This window comes from Balaenoptera musculus, chromosome 11 (assembly GCF_009873245.2).
Source record: "Balaenoptera musculus isolate JJ_BM4_2016_0621 chromosome 11, mBalMus1.pri.v3, whole genome shotgun sequence".
Classification (NCBI taxonomy): domain Eukaryota; kingdom Metazoa; phylum Chordata; class Mammalia; order Artiodactyla; family Balaenopteridae; genus Balaenoptera; species Balaenoptera musculus.
The window spans coordinates 25,060,770-25,073,165 of NC_045795.1; the positions used below are offsets into that span (position 1 = coordinate 25,060,770).

At 55.8% G+C, this 12,396-nt stretch overlaps 2 protein-coding genes across 8 annotated transcripts in view; one reads left to right on the top strand and one right to left on the bottom strand.

Moving 5' to 3' along the window:
• The window catches only part of TRAM2 (translocation associated membrane protein 2), a 74,435-nt gene extending 66,496 nt beyond the window's left edge, over positions 1-7,939 (top strand). For 2 of the 5 annotated variants that reach the window (XM_036869207.1, XM_036869208.1), the window contains exons 8-12: positions 381-485; positions 683-826; positions 1,590-1,753; positions 2,193-2,287; positions 2,851-7,939. In XM_036869207.1, coding sequence (XP_036725102.1) covers positions 381-485; positions 683-826; positions 1,590-1,753; positions 2,193-2,287; positions 2,851-2,874 — 532 coding nt within the window. In that variant the 3' untranslated portion in view covers positions 2,875-7,939. The remainder of the gene's footprint in view (positions 1-380; positions 486-682; positions 827-1,589; positions 1,754-2,192; positions 2,288-2,850) is intronic. The other 3 variants (XM_036869209.1, XM_036869210.1, XM_036869211.1) reach the window with 3 other exon arrangements.
• A 3,198-nt stretch (positions 7,940-11,137) lies between these two features.
• Positions 11,138-12,396, bottom strand: part of EFHC1 (EF-hand domain containing 1) — a 59,466-nt gene continuing 58,207 nt past the window's right edge. For 2 of the 3 annotated variants that reach the window (XM_036870587.1, XM_036870589.1), the window contains one exon: positions 11,138-11,364. In XM_036870587.1, coding sequence (XP_036726482.1) covers positions 11,293-11,364 — 72 coding nt within the window. In that variant the 3' untranslated portion in view covers positions 11,138-11,292. The remainder of the gene's footprint in view (positions 11,365-12,396) is intronic. The other variant, XR_005021992.1, reaches the window with a different exon arrangement.

Below are 12,396 nucleotides of genomic sequence, written 5' to 3' on the forward strand. Positions count from 1 at the left end.
ACAAAAAAAAAAAAAATCAGACGGTAGGAATCCCCCTCCCACCAATCCCTCATATTTCTGCATGCAAAGCTCAGCAACTTGTTCTGAGCACCTTTTCTGTGCTTGGTCCCGTGCCAGGTGATGAACACAGAGTGACAGGTGCTGTGAAGTCAGCCAGGGCCACAGTGGGAGCAGGAGGGGCGCTGGGCCCAGACGGGACAGGTGAAATACCGGGGGTCGGTATTAAGAAAAATTCTTGAAGGTGTGGCAGCAGAGCTGAATCCTGAAGGATGAGGCAGGGCTCGCAGGGAGGGTGGGAGTGGAGAGAGGAGCCCAGGCCCCTTGCCCCCGGCTTTCGCGGTGCCTTGTGGGGACTGTGAGGCTTGTCTGTGTCTCCGCAGCCTGAGCCGCCTGGGCCTGGTCCTGCTCCTGCTGCAGTACTCGACCGAGTTCCTCTTCCACACGGCTCGGCTCTGCTACTTTGCAGACGAGAACAACGAGAAGCTGTGAGTGATGCGGACGGGCTGAGGCCTGGCGAAGGGGAGGGCCCCGCGCTGGCGGTAGGCAGGGCCCTGGGGTTATTTTTTCCTGGAGCGTCTTCCTCTAGACACCTCATCCCTCAAGCACCCTCCTCGGCCACCCTTGGACCCTCTCCCCGCTTGCTGCCTGAAGGCTGACGTACCTCCCCCGCCTCCTCGGGCAGGTTTAACGCCTGGGCTGCTGCATTTGGAGTCACCCGCCTCTTCATCCTCACCCTCGCTGTGCTGGCCATTGGCTTTGGCCTTGCTCGCGTGGAAAACCAGGCCTTTGACCCCGAGAAAGGGAACTTCAACACGTTACTTTGCAGGTGAGTTGGGCAGGAGCCTCCCGAACTCGGCACAACTTCTGCCGAAGGTCAGGAGGCCGCAGACCGCTGGGTCTCCCACACCGTGATGTTTGGGGGGGATCTCAGACATCTGGCCGGAGTGGAGAAGAGATGCCAGCCTCCTGCTTCCATCACAGCCGTCTTCCCTCCCTGGCCCCGGTCCGTCAGGCTGCAGTCCTGGTGCCGGTACCGATGGGAGCCCCTCCCCTGGCCCGCGCCTCACTGGGGGTGCCGGGTTCACGTCCAGCCTCTCAGTTGGCTGTTACAGCCACGCGTGGGCTCTTTACAGCATGTTCTCAACAGTGTGGCCAGTGGCCTCGCACGGTGGCCAGAAGGGCAGCGAGGAGGCCACGGTCTTCATGACACCCGGGGCCCAGCGGGGGTCAGAGGTTTGTCCAGGTTGCTCAGCTTCTACGTGGCTCGCCGGGTGAGAAGCTGCACTTCTAGAATTATTTCTGCTGCATCGTAGTTCAGTTCAGTAGAATCCTTCCGACGTACACGGGGCTTACATGGGCCGTGCTCTGTGCTGTGGGTCCAGCAGGCACGGGGCGGTGTGACAGGAGCTGGACCCGCATCTGTCACCTCCTCCCGCGGGTCCCTCCGCCCGCCCTGAGGCACCTGGAGCGGAGCCCGGCACGGGCCACGCTCCTCCCGGAGGTGGCGGTGGGCCGGGCACCGCGGGGTCCTGGCCTGCCCCCTGCCCGGGGCGCGTGCAGCCCGAGCCCACCGAGCCCTCTGCCCACAGGCTGTGTGTGCTGCTCCTGGTGTGCGCCGCCCAGGCCTGGCTCATGTGGCGCTTCATCCACTCCCAGCTGCGGCACTGGCGCGAGCACTGGAGCGAGCAGAGCGCCAAGCGCAGAGTGCCCGCCACGCCCAGGCTGGCAGCCAGGCTCGTCAAGAGGGAGTCGGGTGAGTGCCGGGTCCGTGTGGGGCGGGTGGGGACCCCCCAGGGCCCCGGACCGGGCCTGCCACTGCCCCTCCCCCATCCCACCCCCTCCCAGGCCCCGGGCTCCTCGGCTCCTGCCAGGGCCTGACTGGCACGTGGCTCGGCCCACATGGCTTGTGGGCAGGGCTGGCCGACACGGCGGGGGCCCTCGTGGCCGCGGTGGGCAGGGCGGCGGCTGGGTGGGGAGCTCTGGCTGGAAGCATGTCCGCAGGGTGGCCTCAGGGGCCCCACTGAGGGCGGCTGATGCTCTCTGGGTCCTCCCCTGCCCTCCTGCTCCGCATCTCGGCCTGGCCGTCTCCCAGGATGCTGGCTCTGCCTCTCTCTTCAGGGGTGACCTGAGGGGACACAGTGCTCGGGGGGCAGCGTTTGGGAGACAGCCGCTTCTCCTCTGGCCCCCGCCAGGTCCTGGGGCGCTCGCCGCCAGCCCCGCGCTCTCTGTCCAGCCTGGGGGCCGTCTGCACCAGGCTCTGTTTCCTGAGTCGCCGGCCTCTCTCCAGGTGTGGCCTGCTCGGCAAGGGCGCGTGCGCGGCTGCGTGTGACGAGGAGTCAGGCCTGGCTGGCGGTGGGGCGGGTGCGGGGGGGGCCACAGCCAGGTGTGCCTGACTTTGAGCCAGCAAACGGGGGTGTTTAGGACAACAGTGAGAAGCACGGCTTTTCTGTCAGAGGAGCGTCAGGCGCGGAGTCAGAGTAAGGCCTTGTCCCTGCAGCCGCTCTACCTACCCGCAACCATTCCGCTTCCTGGGCCTTTGCTGAAGGGGGCTGGTGCCCTGCAGGGGCCCGAGAGGAGCTGAGGACTAGGGCCTGGCCCGGCGGGCGGGCGGGCCTCTGCCCGTTCCCTGGTGGCTGTGTGCCATCCCAGCCCCTCCCGCGGAAGGACAGTCAGAGACCACCCACCTCAAGTGAAGCAAGACCCTGGGGGGAGCAGGAGCCCCTGGGAGCCACGTGCTGGTGCCCTTCGCCGTCGGGGGCTGCGGCCCGGGTCCCCTCGGCTCGTCCTGTGCACAGCCCCCCGCTCCTGCTCCAGCCCCGGCAGAAACACCGCGCTTGTCTCCATTCCCAGGTTACCACGAAAACGGAGTGGTGAAAGCAGAGAACGGAACCTCCACACGGACTAAGAAACTCAAGTCTCCTTAGGGCCGAAGTGCTGAGAACAGGAATCCTCTTGCGGGCCCAGCAGGGAGGCCCCCTCCTGCTCCAGATGCCCCATCTCACACAGCAGAAACCTGTCTTCACGCAGGGCCTTTTCCTCTTCCTTACGTCTTGGCTTTCTCTTCTTTCTCTGTGAACCATTCTCAATAAAACCAAAAATCTTCCTCTTTCCCTCCCTCCAGCCACCTCACGTCCTCACCTCTGTCCTGTGTCTGTCGGGTTTTCTAGAAGCCCAGGCTCTCACGGTTCCCTTTCTGCTGGCCTCCTCTTTCTCTTCCTTCACAGCTGTTCTCTTCTCTTTTTACTTGTTAATTTACCTTACTGTGCAATTTTTCTGTGTCTGATTTTTACAACGAGAGGAGGCGAAGCCTGTAGTGCTGGCCGTCCCCCACCCAGTGCCCAGGACCTGTCCGCGTCGGCAGCCTCGTGCCAGGGAGCCTCCACCAGGGCCGGCGGCAGACCCCCGTGCGGATGGGCAGCAGAAGGGGAGACTGGCCCTCCTGGATCGTCATCTCCTAGGTGCCGATGAAATGATGAGAGTAATGATTCCAGTTCTGCGCGTACCATCTTGAGGCCCCGCGGGGCCACTGCTAGTTGGAAGTGCCAAGGCATTTGGCTTTGGGACATGATGACTCGGTCCAGAAGGATGGTGTTGACTGTCTCGGGTCCCATGACTCGGGAGAGCTCACCAGTGGCCGGTCCTGGACACCAGCCTGCTCTGTCGGGGACGCGCTGAAGGAGGACGCGTCTTCCCACTCTGCAGCAACGGCAAAGCGACCAGAGCGGCGGGCTCTTCTGGAAAGGTAATGCGGCAGAAATGATGGAGGCGCCAACCTAGCCTTTCTTTGGCAGGTCCAGCTGCATTGCTCTTCCCACCGTTCACCAGCATCCAAAACCAAACCAAGCAGCAGTTAACAAACCAGCCCGGCCGGGGACATGCTGGTTCTAAACCCCAGGCCCAGCAGCCCAGTTGGGCGCCGGCCTTGCACCTGACTTCATCTCTCTCGCTGCAGGAACACTAAGCCCCCCGTGGCCCCTGGTGCCCCAGGGAGGGTCACCTGGGCCCCTCGCCCTCTGGCCTCACTTGTTGAGTGTCCTTTGGAATTGTCGTTGTCGTCTGCTGCTGTTTGCTGAGCACAGCCACAGCGTTTTAGATGGTTTGAAACCAGGCTGACTCAGAATCGCTCTGCTGGTTAGATGGGCAGACACAGCCGTGCTGATGTGCATCTTTTGGCCCCCTTCCCGCACATGTTCTCCCCCTCTCCCCAAAGACAAGGCCTCCAGGCCCTCATGGTGCCTTGTGAGGACTCCAGCAAGGAGCTAGGCTCTCAGCAAGGAGGCCTGAATGCTGTGGGCAGCTGTTCCTGTGGGCACAAGAATGTTAGTGTCATGTGATGTGCTGGTCCTCTTCCTGACATCACAGTAGAAACCAAACTGGATTATTACCTAGAAGGCGGGGAAGTGGGTCTTTTCATCAAGGCAGCTCCCTTCTCCAGATCACTTGCATCAGAGAGAAGTTTTTATCTACCAGTGCCTGGGGATTTGCTTCCTGACACCCTGGTAGACCCTCATCTCTCCGTTCAGGATAAGGCCGGAGAGAAGGGAAGAAATTCTCTTATTTTGATTACCCTTAGGAGAGGGACAGCACTTTTGAAAATGCGAATTCCTCCCGTCTTTCCTTCTCCTTCCCTGACACCTATCTGGGCTGCAAAGCAGAATGTTGGTGAAAGGGCGGCTTGTACCAACCCCGCAGGCCCAGTCTGGAACCCCTCAGCCATTCAGTCAAATGGTCCTCCCTGCCCGCTCGTGGCTGTGGCTGAGCCTGAGCCAGTGTGCCTACTTGGCCTAGGGACGCTGTGCAGCCCACGTCAGCCTGCAGCCTCCTAAGCCTGGCCCAGTCCTCTCCAGGCTGTGTCCCTGGCCTTGGCACTGCTCCTGCTCCGTGCAGGAGGCCGCCCCCCACCAGGGAGCCCTGCTGAGTCATGCCTTCAGCGGGCACCTGGCCTCCTTGCCGTGGGCTCGGGAGGTGGGAGCTGCAGCCGAGGTCCTGCCACCGAGCAGCGACTCTTCTCACATTCAGAGGTGATCGCCGCCAGAGGACGCGTGCTTGGTGTGCCCTTGGTCTCCTGTAAGTTGGCCCCTCGGTACCGTGTGCCTCCTCAAGGCAGTACCACCAGCCCGGGGCCGGGCCAACTCTCGCCGCGTCCTAAAGGACGGGGTTGGGTCCCTGTTTGAGAGTTGGGAAAATCTTTCCTGCTATGGGAAACCCTTGAGACCATGAGTGAGGCTAGCATCCCACCGGCCGGTTTCAGGAATGGTTTGAGGGGAGGGTGAGAGGAAAACTGTAGGTGCTCTGTCACCCCGGGCGTGCCTGGCATGTTTGCTTCAGAGCAGAGCCAAGCCTTTGGCAGGCTGGCTCAAAGCATGTTGCCAGGGGCCGAAAGAACTCACTTCCAGTTCGTCCTGAGAACTTGTTGGGTCCTGAGAACTTCTTGGGTTGGCTTGTCCTGATTTGGCCGTTCTGGCTGTGTTCTTCAGTCTTAAGCACTCTCTGTGAAGGCCCGGCCAGACACCCCCAAGTTTGAGAGGCCGCTCAGCGCCATCCGCCAGGAGGAGAGCAGATGCTCACCTACCTCAGCAGCCCCCGCCCTCCCCGCATCCCTGGCTGGCACGCGTGCGGGGGCGCCGGGCGGGGTGGCGTGGGAGAGGAGGCCGTGGGACGGACGGGTGATCCCGGCTGCCAGAGCCCCTCCTTGGAGGCTCCGTGATGGGAAGCTGTTTTTACCCTCCAGGCTCTGATAGCTACACTATAGTAGGTTACAGGTGTCCCTTCTGAAGGCAGGGCAGGTTCTGGGGGAAGGAGGAGCAGGCCGAGCCAGACCTGCATCGCTGCCGAGAACCTTTTCCGTGCCTGTCCCACGGTGGAGCTACCAACGTTTCAGAAAGCAGACGAGACACCTGTGCTCTGGCCACCTCTGCAGATGCTCCTCTTGACTGGAAACCCTTGGAGCCGGGCTGGCTGTTCTGGGATGCATGCAGCTGGGTTTGCTTTGGGGACCTTCTTTCTCCGTACCTTTGACTTGCTCCTAAGTGCTGAATAGGAGGTAGGGGCGGAGAGTGCGCCCCCTCCTGCCTCCACACAGAGAATTCTAGTCCCTGGGAGCCTTTTTAAATTCAAAGTGGCGCGATGCCCCCCCACCACTTTGGGTTTCCTTCCGGGCTTCAGCCTCCCTGGTGGTCTGTCCTAGGCCTGGGGGCCAAGAAGGCAGGGAGATCTGCGCGGGACTCACTCCCCTGCTGGGGCGGCAGCGTCCCGGTGAACAGACCCGTTCCTGAGGGCCGGGGCCTCTGCTCCTGTGGAGAGCGGCCTTCCTCCCCCTCCCCGCTGCCATCCTAGCTCCTCAGGCGGGACCGGGTGGGACTGGAGCACTGGGTCTTGACAGGTCACTTGGAACGTGGGTCGAGTCTCCGGCCCGGTGCTTCACCAGCTCCTCACTGGATCCCAGTTCTTGCGTGAACGGTGACGCCCCTCAGAAGGCTGAGGATGACCACCAGTCCCCCCCCCCGCCCCCAACGGCTCGCTCTCTTTACGGAGGGCCCCGAAAAGCACGGGGATTCTGGCTCTGCGCGGCCCCTTTTTGCCCTGAGCGGATCCTGTATCTTTGTGTCGGAAGTGCCTTACGTGCCGTGGTCTCCTGGCCTCCACTCGCACTGTGTGGCCAGCCCCCGGGCCCCGGCACAGTTACATGTTAAAGGGACACGGATCGTGACAGTCTCACCTCATTCGTCTTGGCCTCGCCGCCACCCCCGCCGTTGTCAGGGTCTGGGGGTGTCCGGTTTCTCCCTTGTGTCCGGTGGCTGTGAGGCCCCTTCACGGGCCCCTGCCTGTCAGGGAAGCTCGGGGCTCCCAGGGGCACCAGGCCTCCGCGCCTCGGCCCACGTGGTGAGCCTTGCTCATCCAGCTCCCCTCACACGTAAAGGAAGAGGTACCCTGGCTCTAGCCTCTCCTCATCCCTACTGCGTCCCGTTCGACCCCGCGTTCCTGCGGTAAGGTGTTTACTCTCACTTCCCGGCCACAAGCGTCGCTCACAGGTGCCCGTCTGACGTGGGTCTGGGGGGGCTGTTGCAGCGCACCCCTCCTCCCCCCGCGCGGTGTTACCCTGTTGAGCAGCAGCCCCCCCTCGCCCGCCTCGTCCTCGCTCTTCCGGGTTGTGCAATACCTCTCCTAGCCAGTGGTCTTTCCCGCAGGCCGTCTGTCCCTTCCAGTGCCTGGCCACTGGGGCGGACGGGACCCATGGGAGGGTGGTCGTCATCCCCACAGAAGCAGCAGTAGCCACGCTCCCTCTGTTGCCGTCATTCTTGTGACCCTGGTGGCACTCTAAGTGGAACATTGTAGCATCATCTTTGAAGTCCATATAGTTTTAAAACTGTTGAAAAGGAAAAACACCATCCTCACGATGGGGCATTAATAAGTCAGCATCTGGGAATAAGATCCGTGTGACACCTGAGGCCTCACCATCAGTTCGCTGTAAGGGTTCTAGAGCTTCTTGTTCGTGTGGAGAGGAAGGAGGTTTTCCTGGGAATCAGCCACGCATGGACAGCCCTGGTCATCTGATCAGATCTGACTGGTTGTAAGTACCACCATTTCCTTGGGTACAGAGTCAAGTGTTTATGTAATGAGACTGCACACCTCATTTTTTCAGTTCCTCTTGTTTAATAAACATCTGAAGGATGAGCTGAGGCTGCCGGTGCCCTGAGCAACTCATAATGCAAATATGGACAAAGCGTCTTTTTGTTTTTCTACTTTAGCCTGTTCATGTTATGGACCAAATTTCAACAAGGAACTCAAGGAAAATTTGTACCTGCCATATTTATGCTTTCATGTAAAAGGGGTTTTTTTTTTGGCGGGGGGGGCTCTTTTTACTTTCAGTGAACTTTTTTCCAAATCCTTTTTTTTTCTGTCCGGTTTTAAAACAAATTACGGTTTTGTATGGATTTTTTTAAATGTACATTTTGAAACAAATGATCAACAAATATTTTTGAAATAACTGAATAAAAGGCATTGAATTATTCGCCTACTTATCTCGGGTATAATTCCTTCTATTCCTTTTTATCTGGGTGCTCACATTTGCTTTTTTTTAAAGTTGCAATCATTATTTTATTACACCTCTTAGATGGCTATCTGGGAATTGATTAGGGTGTTGCTTCAGTGCATCATAGAGTATGTTTTTCCCCTGAAGACTGAAAAGGATAAGAGTGCTTTAAAATAATGATATTGCTGGCAACTTTATTTTTTCCAAGACTTTGCATCAACTAGTCTTAAGTTTGTATTGCTCACATTTGCTTTTATATGAAGGACGAGTTTGCATCAATTTCAGCCTCATTTCTAACATTTTTCACTCTGTCATCTCTTGCATATCTTTTGAGATATATATTTGTTCGTTGTGGTCATGTGAGTTAGGGAATTGGAATTAAGGACAGAGAAGGAGTCAGTTATACTGAGTTGAGTGGTGGGTAGTAATAAGCCTCATTTTTATTGGTGTCTGTAACAGGGAAGTGTGAACGTGGAAAGGAGTGTGATGACAGGGGGTGTGTGGGCAGGAAGCGCCACAAGGAGGCGCACTGTGCCTGATGCCTGCTGTATGGCTGCCCCCATCATCCATGGGAATATGTTCTGAGATCCCCCAGTGGATGCCTGAAACCCCAGAGAGTTCCGGGCCCTAAATATGCTATGTTTTTTCCTATACGTAGCTACCTATGGTGCAGTCTATAAATTAGGCACAGTAAAAGATGAACAATGATAATAGAACAATTATAACCATATACCATAATGAAAGTTATGTGAATGTGGTCTCTAAAAATATCTTACTGAGCTGCACTCACCCTTCTTCTTACAATGTGAGGTGACTGAATGCCTGAGTGATGAGGTGACGTGAGCTGGATGATGCAGACGCTGTGCTGGAGCGCTGGGCTACTACTGGCCTTCTGACGACACGTCAGGAGAGGATCACTTGCTTCCGGTGATCATGGATCACTGAGCCATGACAATGTCGACAGCTGGGGATCCCAGGTGGGACAAAGTGGGAGGGTGCAAGATTTCATCACGCTACTCAGAATGGCGCACAATTTAAAACTTATGAATTATTTCTGGAGCTTTCCATTTAATATTTCCAGACCATGGTTGACCATGTTTAACTAAAACTGTGGAAAGTGAAAGTGTGGATAAGGGGGACGACTGTGTTATGGCATCACTTGGCTAGGAGAGGATGGGGCGAAGTCTGTGTGTAAAAGCCACCAGATGTCAGTGTAGGTGCTGGATAGATGCTGTCCGAGCGTTGGTACCAGCAGTGGGCACAGGACACTGCTGGCATCAGATGGCCTGTTGCCCATGGCTGTCTGCTGTTTTTCCAGAACCATCTCCAGAGGGAGCTCAGGAGATGAGTGCAGTTAGTTGAGGACAGGCATGGGCTACGAGGACCAAACAGGAACCATGTACCTGAGGCAAAGGCACGGTGCCAACGGAGAGCAAGCGGCTCAGCCGGAGAAGCTGGTGACCTTGGGCAGTCGGCCTTTCTGAGCCTGCTTGCTCATCTGGGCTCAGCATTTTGGGGGTGTGTTGGCTGGCTGGTTTGCTTGTTTTTGCAGGGAATGGTGGTGGTAAGATTTAGGGATAGTGAATGCTAAGTTCATGGTTCAAATAAAGCACTCAATAATTAATTTCTTATAGGAACATGCTCGTGCTCCTACACCAGCAGGATATTCACTCACCCAAGTGACCCTTGATTTTCTGGAAACATCTAGAGACATCTTCTCAGGTACCCCTAAAGCCTATAGATACGGGCTTGATACACCCTAATTAGATGGTATTTTCAGGCCCCTGGTGGTGTAGACAGAGTACAGGTAGGAAGGAATCAGAGACAGCATTTATAAAGGTGAAGTTGGTGGCTGACTTCAACTAAGGAGCAGCCCTGCTTCTGAAAAGTCCATCAGAGCTCAGTCGATAACCAGTAGCTGCTACTAGTCTTTTCTGCCTATCTTGAGGCCAGGCTCTCTAGAAGCAGTTTTTCTAAAAATTTTTTTTTTTTTTAACTACAGCCCACATCAAGAAATGTTTTACATCATGACCCAGTAAATACACACTCATTTGAAACAAAAGTTTCATGAAACAAATCAGTGTACCACACTGTGATATGTCCTATTATCACAGTGTCTGCCTGCCAACGCAGGGGACATGGGTTCGAGCCCTGGTCCAGGAAGATCCCACATGCCGCAGAGCAACTAAGCCTGTGCGCCACAACTACTGAGCCTACGCTCTAGAGCCTGTGAGCCACAACTATGCGCCCAGAGCCCGTGCTCCGCAACAAGAGAAGCCACGGCAGTGAAAAGCTCGCGCACTGCAACGAAGAGTAGCCCCCGCTCGTCACAACTAAAGAAAGCCCGCGCGCAGCAACTAAGACCCAACACAGCCAAAAATAAATTTAAATAAATAAATAAATAAATAATAAAATGAAATAAAATGCAGGTCTACTAATGGGCCTAGAACTGCAACTGAAAAACATGGTGTCTACTTCCCTTCCCTGCCGGGGCGGGGCGGGGCGGGCGGCACTGTCTGCAGCACCACACCCGAGCTGACGTCTCTCTGAGCAAACTGTATGCATCCTCCTCCTGCTCTTAGTCATTCTACACCTGCATTAGTCAGGGTTCTTTCTCCAGAGAAGCAGAACCCATAGGCTGTATATATAGAGAGAAAGGGACTGACGATTAAGGAATTGGCTCCTATAACCGAGGAAGCTGACAAGCTCCAGCATCTGCAGTCAGCGACCTGGAGGCCTCTGAGGGCTGATGGAGTAGTTCCTGTCTGAAGCCAGCGGGCTGGAGCCCCAGAAGAGCCGACGTCTCAGTTTGAGTCCAAAAGCAGGAAAAAGCCGATGTCAAAGCAGGCCGGAGGAATTCTCTCTCATCAGGGAAAGGTCAGCCTTTTTGTTCTATTCAAGCCTTTAATGGAATGGGTGGGGCCCACCCACATTGGAGAGGGCCAACTGCTTTACTCCATCCATCAACTCAAATATTAACCTCATCCAGAAATGGCCTCACAGACACACTCAGAAATGTCCAGGCACCCCATGTCTAGTCAAGTTGACACATAAAATTAACCATCACAACACCCCTATCTCCCCTCCCTAAATAAGGCACCAACCTTAGCTCCTACAAGATCCAATTTAATTTAGACTTCAGCGGTAAAAGAACCAAAAAGGAAATATGATTTCAAGAGCTCTGTAAATGCCTCTATGAAGAGTACAGGTATACGTAGGCCCAACCTCAAAATACTGTGCTGCGTTCTGTCCTCAGCAGGTCAGTTGGAGAAAGCACGGACAAAGTTATAGTAGTCAATCTTGTCTTCTCCGTGAGAGCACATCCTGATGAGCTGCGGGAGAGAGAAGGGGAGCCCGTGAGAGACAGATGGGCTGCTTTCAGCTCAGCTGCAGGGCGCTCTTTAGTGCCTGTCCCCTGCCTTTGTAAACCAGCTCAGGCTTTTTATATCCTCGGCTGATTCTGAAATGATCCTGTAAACCGGGTAGGTAGGTCAGAGTATCCCCATCTTCACGAAATCAAAGCTCAGATGGAGTAAATGGCCTGCCCAAGGTTTCAGGTTTAACGTTTATAAGAGCACTGTCATTTCCAAAGCATTTTTGTTCTTATATTCGATTACAAGACTTTGTCCATCCAGTCAGCACAGAGTAAGACTTAGAATAGCAGGTTGCTGCTATCACAGCCTAACAGAAAAATCTAGTCATGTCACTGCTCAAACCAAGTCCCCTGAAACACCTGTGAGTGGCAGTAAGCACACTGATCTGCCGTGGCTACTTTAAGGATGTGTGCAAATCCATCCCGCCCATGCTTTCCCTGTCCCACCTCCCCTGACTGCAGCTCCTCTCTCCCAGGTCAGGTCACAGATAGCACAAATGACTTAGAAATCGAAGGCTGGGTGTGCTGTCAGCCTGAGACTTGGGAAGCTAGATGGGCATTTGGCCCACTTGAACTGCTTCCCTCACTCCTTGCTAATGTTCCCGTCTGAAAAACCCTCGTCTCCAACCTAGTCACACTGGCCCCAAACAGAAGGCTTCCCTAAATGAGTCCTAACTTCCAAACATTTTTGCTAACGTATCATTAAGAAGGACTACAGCATCACAATGTTCTTAATCAGTGAGAATGTCTCAATAACATTAGCCACCATCGTTGGCAACTGTGGGAGAAAGTTTGTCCCGACTTCTAGGGGAACCCTGGTCAAAGGGGTTTATAATGAAAAAGAGGTATGAAATGCCCTCTTCAGCTCCCTCATGGAAACTCTCGGAGGAGATTGTCCGTGTCATCCCTCCACTGGCAGCTGACCATGGACCCCTACTGGCGGATGCTGCCGTCCAGGGCAGCGGTCACGCCCTCTCCCACGCCAGCCCTA